Raw genomic sequence first — 19,879 nt, 5'->3', positions numbered from 1 at the left:
AGTTGGGTACGCTGATAGACAGTGCTGTGATGTGTGGTGGAGCTACAGCAGTGTGTTAGAGAGGGGAGCATCCTATGCCAGTTAGTAGCCAAATGGCTAGGATTTTGTTTTTATTTCATGCTTGTGTGTACTGTGACTAAAAACAACAGTGTGAAGTTTTTTACCTTTTGTTATCCATTATAGCTGCCATAATAAACTGACTTCCTAAGTTTACTAACTACTTTGATCTGGACATGGGTCATTGAAGTGCGGCCACCCACCTAGGTGGAGGAAAGGTGGTGATCCTGTGAGGCGACTAATCCCCTAGTTGTCACAGCATCCCTACAATTATTAAAGGAAAAAGTTTGCCCCTGTATCACAATGTAACAATGTGATTGTGGACTCACTGTGTCGGCCTGATGAGTGAAACCACTCGGCAGGATAGACAGTTGACTCCGAGGTGAAGATAGCTGACTCTGAGGCAGTACAATGGAGGAGTAAAGAGGAGTGCATGTAAGGTGATAGCAGGACACGGTCCAATACAACGGTAACAGATACAGGAGATAGACAGCAAACAAACTGTAGAAACTAACAGCAAAACACACAGAAGGCTGGATTCACACAAAGACACAAAAACATCCAGCTAAGCGCACACGCAAAGAACTGGATGCAGATAGGATGGCTGCAGGTGCAGCCCAAATGCAGTCATGTAAGGAAATGCACAATAACACCACGGCATCCTGGGAAAGGTCTGGGGAGGTTAAATAGGAGGATAATTGCATATCATCACCAGCTGGGTGGAGGAACCAGATGCAGTAACCCTGTGGGTGCTGGAAAAAACAAAAGCAGACTCTGGAGGGAGAATGACGCCTCTGTCTGCTACACCTAATGCATAACTCTTTGCCATGCCAGATACAAAATAGCATAAGGCAGCTGTAAAGCCCCGAAACATTCTCCTAACATCATGAAACTGCATACATTTTTTGTAAGTCCACTGAATAATCTGGAAAGAGAGCTATTGGATGACCGGACATAGTTATCGCTTTCATTTCTCTTGCTTGCTTCAAAATAAGGTCCTGATCTTTATATTGTAGGAGTTTTATCAAAACTGTTCTCAGCATGGCACCAGGTGGAGGTGGTTTAGCACGAACTCTATGAGCCCGTTCCGCAAAGAAAGATGATAAAATATCTTCCCAAATACTTGATTTCAGCCATCCCTCAAAAAAACTCTCAGATCCAATCCTTCCCCGTATTCTGGAACCCCCACGAGTCACAAATTATTTCTCCTTAGTCCATTTTATAGATCATCTGCCTTATATTGCAAAGTAGGGATAGACTACTAATTGTATTCCGCATAGGAACAGTTTTTTCTTCCTCTTCAATAATACATGTCTCTGCTTTTGACAAACATGCAAATCATTGCTTATAAATCCAACATCTTTTTTTAGGCTACTAACCTAAGCAAAAAAGAAGGCCAAAACAGTATTGAAAAACCTCACTTAGAGTAGGTTCCTTTTGTATATCATTTTGCATATCTACACCACTAGCCTATGCTGAAATGGCCTACATATCAGTATTGACAGAGGCAGGTGAAGCAAATGAAACATATAAAACAGGGCCATGCTTACCCTTCAGAGTAGAGCGAGATATCATATTAAGAGTCCTTTCAAAGGAGGCAAATACAGCTGTAGATGTTTCATGAGCATTTCTTACCAGGGTTGGACAAGCAAATTCCACCAACCTGTTTGCCACATCGTGGCATCTCTCGGTAAAGTGATCAAAATAGTCAAAGCTTTCCAAGGCAAGCGTTACTTCTTCAGAACTGGTACCAGGGGTGGGAGGATCACCTTTCTTATAAAAGTACTCTAAGCTGGAGCACAATTAGCCTAATTGGCCAGCTACAAAGCCGACAAATTCCTTCCTTCTCACACAGACTGCCTAAAACACCTGTAATTAACGTCCTATTGACTACTCCAGTAACTGCACTGATACAGTACATTCTTAAAATGCCCTCTTCTATAAAGTTGGATAACATTCAATAGGGCAATTATCACCTAGATTCTCAAAGAAACAAATAAAACATGGACAGGGCCTTATGATGATTATATACAAACTTGAATGAAAAAGGATAAAGATGCGCAATTCTAGAAGGGGTACTGTTGGTTTTCAATACCCCCTTATCAAAATAAGTTTACGTTGAGGATTTAATATATTTCCATTAGACATATATTCACAGACCCAAGCACTGTTTGTTCCTTTTTTGTTGCTATACCTGTAGTGGCCCAAATGGGTCCTACAAAAGCACCTTGCCTTTAAATTGCAGTGCTCAGTTCATGTATAACCAGCAGGGGTTGACTACTACTTCATTTTCGCTATGACAGAGCTATTAATAATCTGCCAGGTGGACAATTAATTTTGATTGGTTTAAGGCAGATTCAACTCTGATTGGCTGCAAGCCAGTGGAGTGACAGTAGGAAGGCAGTTGATCGTGCAGGTCTGGGGAGTGAAGAGAGAGAGAGGTAGGAGAGGAGTCGTGTCCTAGTTATAGGGAGAAGATAGTCAGGGAGATTTCAGTCAGATCAGAACAGTAAAGTGTGCAGAGAGTTTGTCAGCAAGTCGGCTGTTAAACAAGTGGAACTGGTATAGTTAGTCAGTGTAACCATGTGTATAGTTGAGAGGAGTTATTCAGACAAGTGTGAGTTAGGTAGTAAAAATCTTTGGGTGTCCATCAGAGAGAGAAAGAGAGAGACAGCGTTAGTGTGTATAGAGAGTTAGTTAGGATTACAGGGAGGAGAAAGATCCCTGTCAGCATTGCGGTCAGGGAGCGGCTGGAAGCTACCAGAAGAGTTGTTGGATCCGGAAGCGAGTTGCAGCCTGTTATAGGAGAGTCCCTGCGAGGTGGTTGAGACATAAGAGGTAAAACCCAGAAGTATTCATTTAACCATGAGAAGAGGGCCCAAAATACAGAGCAGAGTTATAATTGCGGACACGAGAGCCACAGAATACCCTCATAACCTGGGCCAAAATGAAGGTGTATACTGCTCCCCGTTCACGTCATTAAAGAGCCATAAAACCAGCCCAAGGAAAACTAACAGCACTGCCATATGTTACCCAGAGCGTCATCTCTGTCTTTAACCTGAGGAATCCCATGTACATTATTCCTGTTAATGATACTCCTAACATGTAAAGAGAGTAACCACTTTTAATGATAAGCTTGTATATGTATACTGATATACGATTGCTACTGACATCAACAAAGAAATGGAAAAGAAAGCTATTGTGTTTTAAGCCCTGGTTCCTGTGATTTCTTAATTGCAACACATTTAACATTCTTGTGCTAATGTAGCACTGGCGTCACGATTTACTAATAAAATAAATAAAATCGCAATAGCACCACGAAGAGGCCGTTGTGGCTCTGTCGCAGACAACAGGGAGTCGCTTCAGAGCACCTAAGCAGCCGTCTCTTACATACTTACATTTCACAGCTGTTAAAATGTACAGAATCAGTGTGCCTATCTTAAGATAGAAGGAAGTAGGAAAACAACAAATATTATTTAGATTTAAGCATGCAATATCAATATTAAAGGACCAAAAAGTTGTTTGTAAACCTGGTCAGCCCACTGTAAAAAAAATATAAGTGATCATACTCCCCTCACCCATACCCTAGCCGCTCCTGTTCTGCCCCTGTAGGTCTTTACTTTTTGCTGCAGGAAGCCAGTGATGACGTCACTGACACCAGAGACGTGACTACTGCAGCCAATAAGTGGGTCACAGTCGTTCACCGGCTCATTTCAGCCAGGGATTTGCTACAGCAGTCACATGTCCCATTATCCAAGTGAAGGCCAGTGTGGGATCGCACATCAGTGGTACAGGAGTGGCAGAGGAGCAGGGGAGGTGAGTAATGTTGTCCTCAGATAACCTTTTTCAAAAAATGTTCTTAGCTCTAAAATTTGGGCAGCATTGTTCCCATGTCTCTGCTCAATCCCCTGCTACTCTCTGTTGATCATCCTCATGATGACTTTCTCATCCATAGTGGAAATGTTTCCCCTTAGTTATGGACAATCACATTCCCCCATGCTCAGGTCACCCATTATCTATGGGGCCAAGTTACGGTATGACACTTGTAGCTGGAACAGAGGAAGCATTAGATTGGCAGAGATATACAATATATCAAGTTGTCTCCTTCAGAGTTAAATGGCATTTGCCGCATTCTTCAGTGCATAGTAATGAAGTGGCTGTGTGAGATCATTGCTTAGCTCTTAACCATAAAAGAAATGTTCTAAAGGAGAAATCCAGTCAAAATGATCTTCAATGGCATATATAAATATATATGAGAGAAGTAGACTATACAGACCCCGGTCATGATGTGGCTCAGACCAGGCTTGCTACATTCCTGATTTTAATGGGTTTTGAGAACCTGTGCAGGCATCCGCTTATCATGGGACCTTCAAGCAAGGGTATGGGGAACTAACCTAAATGTACTAAAAAGGAGATGCAAAGAAGCACCAATTCAGGCCCTTTATACAAGACTTTATAACAATGACCGCCAAAGGGATTTGATCTCTCTTAGAGCTTTTTCAGATTGGAAATCCATGGTGGTCCAAGGTCATAGACTTCATCAATTTGATCTACTATTACATATCTATGATTTTTCAGATGTTTTAACTGGTATTCCCCTTTAAGCACTTCAGCTTGTATAATAGCTGATCCTATAAGCCCTTCCAGTTATATGAAATGATAGCACTTTCTATTTAGGTTTGAATGGTCACAAATGTATTTCAGGTCTATAAACGTGTTCTATCAATTCTAAAATAGAAACACCAATATGTCTGCATGTTCTTCAGAATTCTATTTTTGGTGTATGGAGCATTTTGGCGGTAGCTCAGGAATAGGCTCATTTTTATCTTTCTATTGAATTTTTACCTGCAAAGTATTTTCTGCTGCAGAGATATGGCCTTTTGTTGCTCAAGGCATCCCCTTTGAATGTACTTTGATAGAGGGTTATGGGAATTCCTTCAAGTTGTTATGTGTGGTTGGTGTTCTGTAGCAGAGGAAAAAGCCGAATGTTGAGACATTAAATCTGGCATTCATCACACTGAGACAAGAGAAAAATCCCTCCGAGATTTCAAGTAAGCAAATCTGCAGCAGAGAGGATGTGCTCATGTAGAGACTAGGTAAATTATTATACTACCGAGTAAGTGAAGTATATTTAACGTTTATATTCATCGTCGTCCTATTTTCTCCATTTAATCATAGCAAATCATAATCCTAAATATTGATCGGATGAAACCGTCTGTCATCTGTTAGAAAATATGAAAAGTGTGTTGGTTGGAATCAACCCTTGAATTACCGTAATTGCAGGACTATTCTGATGGGATTAGAGTTCCCTGTTGGTTTACAATGCTTAATAGGTAAAAAAAAATCATGCGCTGTCATCCATATTCTGTAAGATAGCAGTGAGCTTTACATCCCATGAACAGCCGAGGCATACCATTTTTTTAATTCTATAAAAACTATACAGTAGAACAGCATGCAATTTATATACCTGTTGCCATTGACTTCTATTGTTTAAAAAAAAGAGTTGTATACATCTAGATACTGTTTTTTGGACAAGACAGAAAAGCGTAACAGGTCGCACGTTTCTGCCTGTCAAAAAAGAAAAAATGTATCCAAACATACTGTTTTTAAAAAAAATTTTTTATTTTAAATGGAAGTCAATGGCAGCGGGGCCCAACTCTATAGGCCTACAAGTGCATCCTGTTCTAGCAGTGTACTTTTTGTATAGTGAGCACTAAAAAGTATATGCCTCAGCAAATAAAATGCCAATTATGCCGCTTCCACACGGGCGACATTTTCGCGCGATTTTGTTGCAATGCAACAGTGCTACAAGTCGCATGTATCTAGAGCCCATGCTTTCTTCCACACCAGCGATGTTTTGTAGCCTGCGACATTGCTAGAATATAATACAGCTGTGATTTACAATGATTTTTGAGGCCCATGTTTTCCTGTGGAGCCTTCCTTTCTGTTATATCGCATGAAAACTTTTACAGTAGGAAATCCTACAGTAAAATCCCTAAACTAAACTCTAGCTGCGTCAAAGAGAAATAATAATCCAATGAATCAATAAATGGCTGTGATTGCTTCATCAAGCGCTGGCTCTGATTGGCTTGTGAACCGATCACAGCCAGCCCTTCCTGGAGGAGGGGATTTTCATCATCCAATCCAGGAAGGGTTGGCAGAAGCCTTCAAGCAAGTGCCAGGGAGCTTCAGGGGAGAAGACGCGTTGGACATGACAGTGCCTCTTAGGTGATTTATTTTATTTATTTATTTTTAACTGCAGCTAGGGCTTATTTTTGGGGTAGGGCTTATATTTCAAGCTTCCCCCTCGAGAAAAATCCTTGCACGTGGTGCTACAAAGTCGCGCGACTTCGTAGGATTACGTTCGACTTTGTAGCAACACAAAATCGCTTTATCACTGCGAGAAAACACAGCAATATCTCACGGACCATCGGTGTGATATCGCTGCAATTTTCTCGCGCCCTTATCGTGTCGTGTTGCCTATGTGCAAGTGGCTTTACAGAAATAAATCAAATTCTGTAGAAACTTCTAAAACTTATTGCTATAACATAATAATCTATTCATAGACAAATGACCAATATTCTTATGACATCTAAATTGTCAAAACATCCCAATCTTAAAGTCACATCCTTGCGCCTGGAAAAAACATCCATTTTGAGGTAGGGACTATTAAGAACGGAAAGTGTCCTAGAAATGCTGACAACATTCATGAGTATAATCTGTAAATTAAAATGAGTCACTCTGTTTAGTGTTACCACATTTACCGTATATACAGGCGTATAAGACGACTTTTGAACTCCCAAAAATCTGCTCTGAAGTCGGGGGTCGTCTTATACGCCGGTAATACAAAAAAAAAGAAAGTGTCAAAAAAAAAATCATTACTCACCTCCCCCGGCGTTCTGCGGCGCTGCTGCAGGCTGTCGCTCCCTCCTGGTCCCCGGCAGAGCATTGCTTTCTGAATGCGGGGCTTGAAATCCCCGCCTCCAGAAAGCTAATACTGTGATTGGCTAACACATGCCGTCAGCCAATCACAGCCATTCAATGACATCATTGAATGTCTGTGATTGGCTGAAGCCACGTGTGTTTTAGCCAATCACAGCTTTCAATGATGTCATTGAATGACTGTGATTGGCTGACGGCGTGTGTTAGCTAATCACAGTATTAGCTTTCTGGAGGCGGGGATTTCAAGCCCCGCATTCAGAAAGCAATGCTCTGCCGAGGACCAGGAGGGAGCGACATCCTGCAGCAGCGCCGCAGAACACCAGAAGAAGTGAGTAATGATTTTTTTTTTTGCTCCGCTGTATTCCCGGCGTATAAGGTGACAGTTGGGGGGTCGTCTTATACGCCCCGTCGCCTTATACGCCGCAATATACGGTACATATGAAACACACTGAAAGTCTAACTTTATTTTGTAATATAGCGTTTAATATCATCTTGTAGGCTCTCCAGAGTCTAGAATAATTAATTTGGGCTGTATAAAATTTTTGCATCCTTCACTGTCAAAGGCAAGCTTTTTATGATCCTTGAGGATACCAAATGTAATAGTTCATATAGCAAGCATGTATCATAAATTGTACTCTATGGTCTCTATGACAGATAATGCAGTGTTAGACCATGTACGAATATGGCATTTATATAAGACATAAAATCAGCAGCAGCCTATATAGCACATACATAGTCCATAGCACTGTAGACAGATTGCTATCACTGACCCAGAGGGTTCACAGACTGAATTCACCTATTAGTATGCTTTTGGAGTGTGGGAGAAAACTCACACAAGCATGGGAAGAACATACAACTTAATGCACATGTTGCCCTGCATATTAACCCAGAACCAGAAGGTAACAGTACGATCCACCGAGCCACCCATATACATCAAGTTTGTATTTGGTATACTTTTGTTTTTGCTTAAATTTAACTTAAGCCCTTGAAGAATAGACCATTTCAACCTTACAGCAATCCGTCGGTTTTGGGACAAAATTCTGTCCTGTCAGCAGAGAGCAGAGTGGAATATTATTTGCCATTGTTTTTCTCTAATGCCCCTGCAATCTGCTGGTTTTGAATGCCATTTTCAACTATCTAAGATGGCTGCAAAAATTTTCTAACACTGCTATGCACTGCTCTATGATTGGCTAGTGCTGATCACATGAGCAGCTTTGGCCAATCATAAGGCTAATTTATACACAGAAAATCTTTCAAAGGATTTAAATATTGACAGTTCCAGCGATCATTTTGCACAAAGTACTGATGGGCACTAATGCCCATTAGCACTTTATCAGCTTTATTTGCATGTAAATGAGCTTCCAGCAGCTGTTTGCAAATCCCAGCATGTGGTCTAGACTTTGCACTCAGCAGCATTGTTTTCGCAAGGGCTGTCAGATGAATACAATGTAATTAGCCGCTCCTGTGGCGAACACAGCCTGTGGTCCCTGCTATCTCTCTCCAGCTGAACAATAGGTTTTATGCTCACCTAAAAATCGTTCATCTGAAGAGTGAAAGATGGAAGCATCTACACACAATGATTATTACCCACAAGCTATAGCTTGAACATATTTTGAGTGATAATCATTGCGTGTAAATGGGGCTATAGAGCGGGTATCGTGCATTAGTTGTCTACACTGCCAATTCACTGTAGGGATTAGCCAGTCTAAAGATTTTGTTATCCACCTCGGATTGCTGAAAATGGGACCCAGAATCCGCAGGTCAGAGAAGTGGTAGAGAAGAACAACTACAGGTAATATACCCCTCACCCCTTCAGGTCTGGGACAGAATTTTCCCCCGAAACCAGAAGGTTACTTGAGGGATCAATAGAATTTTGTTTTTGCTTTTCAACATTTCAACTTTGTCGCATCACAGGACATGAGCAAAGGGGAATCCCGACTTGGCTATTCCTTTTTTATGCTCGACAACTCTTGGCAATAAGTTCCATCAAATCAATATCGCTTGACCTGTCTACTTTCTATTAATTGTTTACTTCATTATGTGTTTGCAAAATGAACCGAAGTACCAGCATCAGAATTCTAATATCCCTCTATACTAGAAAGTGAGAACATATTCAGAACATTAGACCTTATAATTTACTAAAAGAGATAGACACATGACTACCTTAGCAATGTACTGCAGTATCACACTAATAAATATAAGAAATGTATTCAACACAGAAGAAAAAGAAGAGTCATGGGAGTGGGCTCGTTGATGATCCCAAATCAATCCAAAACAAACAAAACTTTGAGCGTTGCACAATGTGACTATACTGTGCAAAGTGGCCAAGTTACTTCAACCTCACTGTGGGTGTTCCAAAATCAAAATATACTGTAAACAAGAAGCCATTCACATCATGTATTTTGCTTACATTTAGCATATATGCCAAGAAAAGTTCTGACAAATATATGAACTCAAGCATGTGATGGATGCCTCTCAATGGCATCCGTTACCCATAGACTAATATGGGATCCATTTAATGAATACATTATTAACTTTTTTCATGTCAGATCCAATAAAGGGGTTGTACCAAGATATCCGAGGTGGCACAGTGGCTTGTCCCAAACAAGGTCTTCAGCAAAGACATCTAATTTTCCAATATTTATTTATCATTTGCAGCTATTTCGCCCATTCTGACCCCGACCTAATTTTTTGTTTACCCCCCATTCTAGTACTACTATTGAGCATGCGTGTTGCCTCTCCTCCTGGCTGAGCATGCACAAAGACGCCAACCGGGCTTCTCTGCACTTCTGCTTAGTCTATAAGCATGTGCTCAGCTGTCACTGTTACTGTTACAGCCGAATGAGCACCCTTATTGGTGCCCTCATTTAGCTGCAACAGTGAATGAACACTGAAAACGCCCAGGAGAAGAGCCACAAACCTGGGTGCCCCTTCAGGCGGTGATCTCTGCTGAATAGAGGGGAGGTGGGTACCAGTCCTCATATGCAGTTAAAAAAAAGAATCAACCCAGGATGTTCAGCTTCTCAGGAATGGTGAAGGAGGGCCTGTGACAGCAGGGGCAGATGCTGATTGGTGAAGGAGGACCTGTGACAGCAGGGGCAGATGCTGATTGGTGAGGGAGGACCTGTGACAGCAGGGGCAGATGCTTATTGGTGAGGGAGGATCTGTGACAGCAGGGGCAGACTGTGATTAAAGGGTCATGATGTGTGGCACATGCAGCGGAGCACCCTCCTGTTCTCCCTTCCTCCTTTTTATGTGCCAAATACCTTCTCCAGCAGAGCACATTAGCGCAACGGACTTCTGGCCCTGGCGACTTCTATCAACTTCATGCAGGCACACCAATCAGCAGACTCCTATATTTAGTGTCTGTTGAAGCAGTCCTGCAGCGGCAAGATTAGATATTGGATAGAAGGTATAGATTTGTCTACTTATGTGTACGCATTTATATATGCTTAGAGAATCATAGAATGGTAGAGTTGGAAGGGACCTCCAGGGTCATCGGATCCAACCCCCTGCTCAGCGCAGGATTCACTAAATCATCCCAGACAGATGTCTGTCCAGCCTTTGTTTGAGACGAACTGTGTTATTGAGTACATTATTCACGTGACTGTAACAGCCAATGATTAGCCTCAGCAGTATAATATATAACAACCAATCACAGCACAGCTTTCATGTTACCTCAGCAGTATAATTTATAACAACCAATCACAGCGCAGCTTACATGTTACCTCAGCTTTATAATATATAGTATACCCATCGCACGTTGCTGCGATATCTGAAGAAAGGAAATTCCTGGAAACTCGTTATGATAACACTGAACTTACATTGTGTCATTTATTATTGAAACGTATTCATTTTCATATGGAAAACATTTCAAAGTGTCGTTTTAATTCCATTTATTTATTCGAGTGCTTGTGGATCCACGATATGTTTTGTTTTTCCGTCTGGTGCGTACGCGAATAAATCATAAGCTTTTCCGAGGCGTGAGCTGGCCACATACAGTTGTCCATGTGAGAGCCATTGTGCATTTGTCCCATATGATAAGTACACGTTTGGAGAACTTTGCCTATTCTGGAATTTTTGGTGTGACACGCTCGCCACCTATCGTAGGATAGATGTACTATGCCAGAAACCTTTGCAGGAGTGTACTCCGCAACGTCCCAAAGTTTCATGGCGATCGGATAAATGGTGTAGTAATGCATAAAGGACAAACAGACATACATTCATTTTTATATATATAGATGACCAAATTCAATTTGCCCATTAAATGTGTTTAACAAAAATGCACCTTTTACACATTTTCGGTGCTGCAGCAGTGCCCCACCACTGGAATATTGGCTCAATGTTGCCCATGGACACGTCCTGCAGTAGTTCCATGGGCAAGGGTGGAGCATGTCCATTAATACCTTTTGCTCTGCCGCTCAGGTCCCTGCTCTGCTTTCCCCCTCCTGTTTAGAGAGAAGGCTCATGTGCAGTAGTGCTGATCTCACTGCAGACGTTACAAGTGCACAGCCCAGTCCCACCTGCCACCACTATATTTCGCTGCAGAGACTGAGCCGCACATGCGCTGTGTATACCTGCAGCCTCGGCTGCTCATGACAGCTGAGCAGATGGGCTCAGCTGGCAAATCAGCAGCCAGTTTCACTGCAACACCAATGGGAATAATATGTTGTTGTTTTTTATTGCACAGAGGGCTCCTTCGTCATATAGATAACAGACATATATGTTCCAATCTCATCATGAGAGAGGTGACTGGAACAAGCAAAACCAGTAGGGCCGGCTTCACACTGGCAGGAAAGAAACTCCGGCCCCATTGAAAACAATGGGAAAATATTGTGATCCTCTGTGATGCTGTGACAGCTGCGGCAGGGGATTTCTTCAGCCTCACAGTGATGTGAGACTGTTTTCAAGTAAAATGACCTCACTTCCTGGGGTTTCATATAGTTTGCGAGGGCAATATCAGGCCGTGAATTACTCACTTATCAAGCCTTAGGAACATGTTTTGCATGTATGACATAACTGAACTCTCCAAAAACACACAGTAAACATAAGCAAAAAAATGAGATGCAAACAGCATCCAACTCTATAAAAACTGTAGGGGTGGGTTTTCTTCCAGCTGAAAACAGGACTGCTGAGCGGAAAGCGAACCGACCCTATTATAGTCAATGGGGTCCATTCAGCCATATACTGTTCGATTCCAACATAAGACAGGGCTGTTTGCAGTGGGGGTTCTCCTTTCCTGATCCCCAAATGGAGCAGGAAACCGGAACCCCCAACGTAGATGTGAAACCACCATAGCTCTGAGAGCGATTTTAGATGGTAATGCAGTCATTTTTCAGTTTTTGACTAGTTGTTTAGATTTTTATTGCTGAATATTATAAGAATAAACACAAGAAGTGATCCAGATGGGAACATTCATTGGGTAATTGGGCATGAAACCTCTTGGAATATAGACTTGTTATAGTTATTTATATACAAGGTTGTAAAATCAGCAAACCACACGTAGATATCCAAATGATAAGAAAGGTCTTGTTGCTCACATAGTTATTAGCATTACCAGTCTGTAATGTTTCCTCTGTGGGAAATGAATGCTAATTGCTGCCTAATTGTTCAAACAATTAGGAGTTTTATCCTTTTGATCCAAAACATAAAAGCAATGAAGACAAGAAAAGCTAATGATGTACATAATTATTTAACCCAGCAGTGTTTTCTGACCTTCTATGGGAACAATTTGTAATAACAAATGCAAAAAATGAAAATAAAATACTAATAATATATAAAACAGTAACAACAATCTGACCCACCAATTCTATCTGAAGCTCTAGACCAAGCACGATTCCTCGAACAGCCCTTTTACATGGAAGGATCATCATTCAGTTCAGCGCTGAATCGTGTAAAATTGAACGAGAATTGTTTGCTGTAAGCACGCCCAACTACTGAATGACGAATAATAACTTAGTTGCTTATCATTTGTCTTTCAGTTTATGCAGGCATAAAACCTGCCGATGGTAAGCCCATGTAAACAGGCAGTCATTCATCTATGAACGACTGCCTGTTCACTCTGAATCGAAGCAGGTGGCTGGAAGAGATCTTCACTTCACTCCAACTCCATTTACTGAGTGATTCTCATTCATTGGTAAGACATGTTAGAACATCACATTAATTTGTAAGGAATGCTGCCATCCAATAGGTGGCGCTACACAGGTATTTTTCCATCTTCCTTGTTTGCATTGATAAATGTCAGAACAATGAAAACTGTAATTTAATGTTTCCAAATGTAAAATAATGCATTTAGGAGTAGAAATCCTTGGAAAGAATATTGAATTATCTGTTCTGTATTATCTAGGACTTCAGAAGAGAAGCATTTTGGGGTTCTAATTTCTTACAGCCTCTGGGAGGATTCAGAAGAGCTAAGCGCAAGAGCTTGGTGGCATGGAGCATAGCTGTGCCTGAACAGGGGGAATTTCTTCCCCTTCACCGGCTTTTCAAACTCTATGCCAGGGCGCAGGAATTTCAAAATAACCGCTGGAAGATAGGTGCCGCCTGATCTTTCCCGCACATAGTATTCACTACTTACGGGGAAGACAGGGCAGGTCCTATCTTTTCTCGCCCATACAATAAATGGGCAATAATCCCAATAGTGAAAAAGACCACTGTACTCCTATTGAAAACAGTGGTTTCAATTTGTACCATTATGCGGCCATGATAATCACAGACGCATTAGGGGAGAAAACTACGTTCATTTGAATCTGCCCTCAACATGATTCCACAGTGTGGTCAAGCAGTAAAAAAAGCAAGTAGGATGCTCAGCTGCATTGCTAGAGGTATTACCAGTAGAAAGATGGAGATTGTGATCCTGTTGTATTGAGCTCTGGTAAGACCACATCTGGAATACTGTGTTCAGTTCTGGAGACCTCTCCTACAGAAAGACATTGATAAAATAGAACAAAACTTATGAGAAAAGACTTAAAGGGGTTGTCCCGCGCCGAAACGGTTTTTTTTTTTTTTAAAACCCCCCCCCCGTTCGGCGCGAGACAACCCCGATGCAGGGGTTAAAAAAACAACCCCCACAGCGCTTACCTGAATCCCGGCGGTCCGGCGTCTTCATACTCACCTGCTGAAGATGGCCGCCGGGATCCTCTGTCTCCATGGACCGCAGGGCTTCTGTGCGGTCCATTGCTGATTCCAGCCTCCTGATTGGCTGGAATCGGCACGTGACGGGGCGGAGCTACACGGAGCTACACGGAGCCCCATAGAGAAGAGGAGAAGACCCGGACTGCGCAAGCGCGGCTAATTTGGCCATCGGAGGGCGAAAATTAGTCGGCACCATGGAGACGAGGACGCCAGCAACGGAGCAGGTAAGTATAAAACTTTTTATAACTTCTGTATGGCTCATAATTAATGCACAATGTATATTACAAAGTGCATTAATATGGCCATGCAGAAGTGTATAGACCCACTTGCTGCCTCGGGACAACCCCTTTAAAGAACTTAATTTGTATAGGCTGGGAGAGAAAAGACAGAGGGGGGGGCATGGGAGCATAATTTTACATATGTTAAAGGTATAAATAAGGTTCAGGAGGGAAGTGTTGTTATTAGGTAGCTAAGCCCTAGAACAAGACGGCACAATCTCAGATTAGTTGGGGAAAAAAATCAAAAGCAACATCAGGAAATATTTTTTTACTGATGGAGTAATAAATGCTTGGAACATACTTCCAGCACACATGGATTGAATATCAACACATGAATTAAAGCATGCCTGGGATAATGTAGACCTATTCTAAGAGAAAAATAAAAAACAAATAATGTCAGGGCAGACTAGATGGATCATGTGGTCTTTTTCTATCATCATTGTTCTATGTTTTTATCTAAGAGATAAAAAAAAATCAGGAACCAGGTTCATTACACTTCTTTCAATTGTTACACATCTTTGTTTTTCTGAGGAACAAAGAACTTCGGAGGTCTGCATTCTTCCTAGATGAGCAGGCCCTTGAGATGTTTCGACCTTATGACCACCCGAAAGATAAGAAGAGGTCAACACATGTTGACTAGTAAATAAAATATCAAGACCTTGCACTTTTGGGTTTATGGGCTGTATGACTTAGAACACTTTCTAAAACCGATCTCCAGCTATGAAAATTAATTGTTTCCTGTGCAATTTTAGGAAACAGATGATTATAAGACTCTTCGTACTTCTGCAATAGACATTCCAGTCCCACTTATATATAATATGCATACCGTGTTTTCCCAAAAATAAGACACTATATTAATTTTTGACCCAAAAGAGGTGCTAGGTCTTATTTTGGGGGAAATGTTTTATTTTGCTTACCTAGCAGGCTCGGTGCAGGTCCTTCCCACTGCTCTCCAGAGTCCTGACACTATTTCTGCAGTCCTTGGCCGCCCACACAGAAACACTGTCTGGTTCTGGGATTCATAAATCCTGCCTCCACGAAGCAATAACTGTGATTAGTTCTAGCTCTGCTCAGCCAATCAATGCAGCGTTCAATGAACTAATGTGATGGCTGTGATTGGTTCTTCTAGCGCTGTTCAGCCAATCAATGCACCATTCTATGAACTAATCACACCTATTACTTTGTGGAGGCAAGATTTAGGAAGGAAGAGATCTTGTGTGCATGGCTGAGGACTGTGGGAACTGCGCCAGAGATCTGAAGAGCAGCAGGAGGGACCTGAACTGAGCCTGCTAGGTAATATATTCCTATTTTTTTAATGTAATCTAGCTAGGGCTTATTTTGGGGGTAGGCCCTATAAGATAAATTGCTAGATTATGTAGATAGAATTTAATATGCAGTAAGTTTAACACTCTTATTTTTTTTCTCACTTTAGGTATCAAATCCACACAGGTCTTCAACATTCTATAATACGACCATCCCAGCCAAACTGTTTGCCATTGGAAAATTTGACATTACCACAGAAACTAAAGAACATTGGTTATGCGACACACATGGTTGGAAAATGGCACCTGGGGTTTTATCGCAAAGAATGCATGCCAACACACAGAGGGTTTGATTCTTTCTTCGGATCACTTCTGGGAAGTGGTGATTACTATAACCATTATAAATGTGACAGCCCAGGAACATGTGGATATGACTTGTATGAAAATGATAATGCAGCATGGGATCATGACCGTGGTATTTATTCTACAGAGATGTACACTCAAAGAGTACAAAACATTTTGGCCAGTCACAATCCCAGAAAACCCATATTCCTTTATATTGCTTACCAAGCTGTGCATTCTCCTTTACAAGCTCCAGGAAATTATTTAGAAAATTATAAGTCAATTACAAATGTCAACAGGCGAAGATATGCTGCCATGCTATCATGTTTAGATGACGCCGTTAACAACATTACCATGGCATTACAAAAATATGGTTTCTATGAAAATAGTGTCATTATTTATTCCTCAGACAATGGTGGACAGCCAATGGCGGGAGGCAATAACTGGCCTCTCCGTGGAAGTAAAGGTACTTATTGGGAAGGTGGCATTCGTGCTGTTGGGTTTGTCCATAGCCCTTTTATAAAAGTCAAAGGCCACATCTGTAAAGAACTAATCCACATTACAGACTGGTTTCCAACACTAGTTACTTTGGCTGGTGGGGAAATAGAGGAGGACATGAAGTTAGATGGCTATGACATATGGGAGACAATTAGTGAAGGAAAACGTTCTCCAAGAATTGACATCCTTCATAATATAGATCCTATGTATACGAAGGCAAGAAATGGCTCCTGGACTGCCGGTTTTGGTATTTGGAATACTGCTATTCAATCTGCTATTAGAGTAAACCAGTGGAAACTGCTAACAGGAAACCCTGGTTATGGAGATTGGGTGCCTCCTCAAAGTTTTAATAATATTGGATTTAGTCGTTGGCACAATGAGCGGGTGTCTTTCATAAATGGAAAATCTTTGTGGCTTTTTAACATATCATCCGACCCATATGAAAGGATTGATTTATCTGAAAAGCACCCAGATGTTGTGAAGCAGTTGCTTAGAAGACTTGCCCAGTTCAATAAATCTGCCGTTCCAGTGAGATATCCTCCAAAGGATCCAAGAAGCAATCCCAAACTAAATGGGGGTGTTTGGGGTCCTTGGTACAAGGAAAGTAAGAAACAGAGAAAATCTAACAGGAAATCTAAGAAAAAGAAAGACAAAAAGAAAGCCAGCCATCGCAAACAACAGTTTTCTGGTTGTCATCCACCCTCGTCCAATTCATAAAACTAAGGGCTATTACAACACAATTCACGATCTACTAAACAGGAAAGCAACTGTCATGTCTACTGGACTAAATACACTGGCAGTGCAGTATTTATGTAACAACATTGTACCCTATACAGTGGTATGTTCCATTGTTGCCAGTATAGTTGTTCTATGTGCAATATACCATCAGTGATCTTTTTGAGATGTATGATCTTCTGTTGGTTCAACGTTTTACATTTAGGATCGGTCTGTGAAAGACTGATGTATAATTCAAGAAGCTACAAAATGAAATCAAAATTAAGTCCTCTATGCAAATTCAATATATTAATATATTCAATGTTCTAAATATATGGAATGAAAAGTTATGAGGTTTCCATGAAAATAGAAACTAATCCTGAAGTCCTAGAATTAATATAAAATGTTGCGGTACTTCATAACACTAATGTATTTAAAAGCTCTTCCTACCATGTCTGAAGAAGATTGTGATGCTGAAAATCTATACGGTATGACTTCAGTTTAGAAGAACATAAGTAAAGACTAGAGGTGAGAAAAACTATGAAACTTCACTTCACCAGTGTTTCTCGGACCGACAGATTTCCTATTATGTAGCCACATTTTTCTTCTAAGACTATGAATGTCAAAAAGCATTTATACAGTGCTCTGTTGCAGACTTCATCAGACTTGTATGAGGGAGCTTGTCCATTTTCAAAATGCTGGTAAAGCATATTTTAACAGGTTTGCTTGACTGTGTTGAAGGCCTAAGATCAATATTATGTCTTCTAAATAATGTTCTTATCTAAACATCTTAGCCATTCCCTTTTGTATTTCATAACTATGTAGAAGTTTGCCAATGAAGAATTTTAACCTTTGCACATTTTGTTTATAAACCTTCTACACAACAGAGTTGACCACCAAGAAGCTTTAACACTAGTAGCCTGAGTACAATCATAACAGACAGAAAACAGTTTTTTGATTGTGCACAACTAGACTACTTAAAGCAGCTTCGTCAGGTGCCCTATACTATTCTATCTGAGGCACCATAGGATAGTGGGGGATGTTATTCAGTATGTTTTGCTCTAAGGCTGTGTAATTGCTGCCAGGACTTAGAACCCATGAGTCCTGCTTTTCTCCACCCATAAGGAGCTACTAAACCCTCATTTAAGTAAGAGGACTACCGTTGAACCCCTTTAGTGGCACGCCCAGAAAATCTCTGGGGCTTGCTGCACTGACCATGCAGTTAAACCCCAGAAGATTTCCGTAAACAGCTCTAGTGCTGACATGTGCAGAGCACTGAGCTGTCATCTGAAATCTTCCGGGGTTTTTACTGCATACTCAGTGCAGCAAGCCCCGGAGATTTCTCTGCCATAATATGGTTGTAATAAACCTGACACTGAAGAGGTTAAATGAGCATTCAGGAGCAGCTTGGAGTGTTTTGAGACCAAGACATCAGGGAGCGTCACTGTCAGATTTCATACTAAACAGGATAAAACAGCCTGCAATGTATGAGAATATATATAGGCTGAAAAAGATAAATGCCTCAAAATTAACGCCAATTAAAGAAATGCTTTTTTAGCATAAAAGCTATACTGCAATAAAAAAACTGATGCAAAAGTGTCCATAGTATTTAAAATCATAATAAACTATAAATCATTGAGCTCAGCATCTTCCCATTTGTCCTATGCTGCGCTCAGGGTGGTAAAGTCCACCTGATAGAGCTGTTTTAATTAAACATCTTGTCCAAAGGTAAAGCAAACCAGTGTGGCAGTAGTTGAATTACTATAACTATTAAATTGTACTCTTTTTTTCCCCCAATATCACTGTGTTCACAAAATGCCTTTAATGGGTTTGAAAAATAAACAAGAAATATTTCTTAAATAATTAACTTGTAATTGTAGTTACATTATAAAAGCCTACCTAACTTTTCATGTGACTTTTCAGAATAAGTTGCCTTGTGTAAATGAGTCTAGAAATAACACAGGGTATCCATATTACAGTAAGGCCAGTAATTAATAGAAACACCAAATAAATCAGTATTGCGTGCTACTTCACTATATATTAAATTACAGCACAAACAAATGGAGTAAGGAGCACATACTATATATGATTTTATTATACAAACACAAAATACATTGTAATCACTGTAAGGGCTCAGTCAGACGGGCGTTTATTGCCGCGATTTGCGCATGCGTCCGGCGATTTTATAAAACCATTGCTTTGCAATGGTATCGGACACATGAGCGCTTTTTATGCGCTCGTCCGATAAATTATAGAACAAAAAATCGCAGATCGCACCTATCTGCGATCTGCGATTCCTGTTCTCTTCTGTATATGCGCTCACTGGGGCCGGCGGCAGCAGCGCTGACCCCATTGAGAACATATAGAAGACAAATCATTCTTCTCTGCCACAGCTGTAACAGCTGTGGCAGAGAAGAACGATGTTTGCCCATTGAATTCAATGGAGCGGCAATACAGCCGCTCCATTGAAAGCAATGGGCTGCCGGCGTGCGCGGGGTGAATTGTCGGGAAGGGGTTAAATATATAAACCCTTCCCTGCAATTCATCCTAAAATGTGTTAAAATAAAAAAAAATTGTATACTCACCTTTCCGCTGCAGCCGGAGTCCAGCCGCGGCCGCTGTCAGTTCTCCTGAACTGCTTCTTGGCACTAT

General features: G+C 41.1%; 1 protein-coding gene across 1 annotated transcript in view; it reads left to right on the top strand.

Annotated features, from left to right (window-relative positions):
• ARSJ (arylsulfatase family member J) overlaps positions 1-19,094 on the top strand; it is an 80,928-nt gene extending 61,834 nt beyond the window's left edge. Inside the window, exon 2 of the mRNA XM_066573878.1 lies at positions 15,844-19,094. Within this exon, the coding sequence (XP_066429975.1) occupies positions 15,844-17,230 (1,387 nt within the window). The 3' untranslated portion in view covers positions 17,231-19,094. The remainder of the gene's footprint in view (positions 1-15,843) is intronic.
• The last annotated feature ends 785 nt before the right edge of the window (positions 19,095-19,879 follow it).

The sequence above is a fragment of the Eleutherodactylus coqui genome, chromosome 7, assembly GCF_035609145.1.
Source record: "Eleutherodactylus coqui strain aEleCoq1 chromosome 7, aEleCoq1.hap1, whole genome shotgun sequence".
In the NCBI taxonomy this organism is placed as follows: domain Eukaryota; kingdom Metazoa; phylum Chordata; class Amphibia; order Anura; family Eleutherodactylidae; genus Eleutherodactylus; species Eleutherodactylus coqui.
This window is presented reverse-complemented; position numbering and strand designations above follow the sequence as displayed.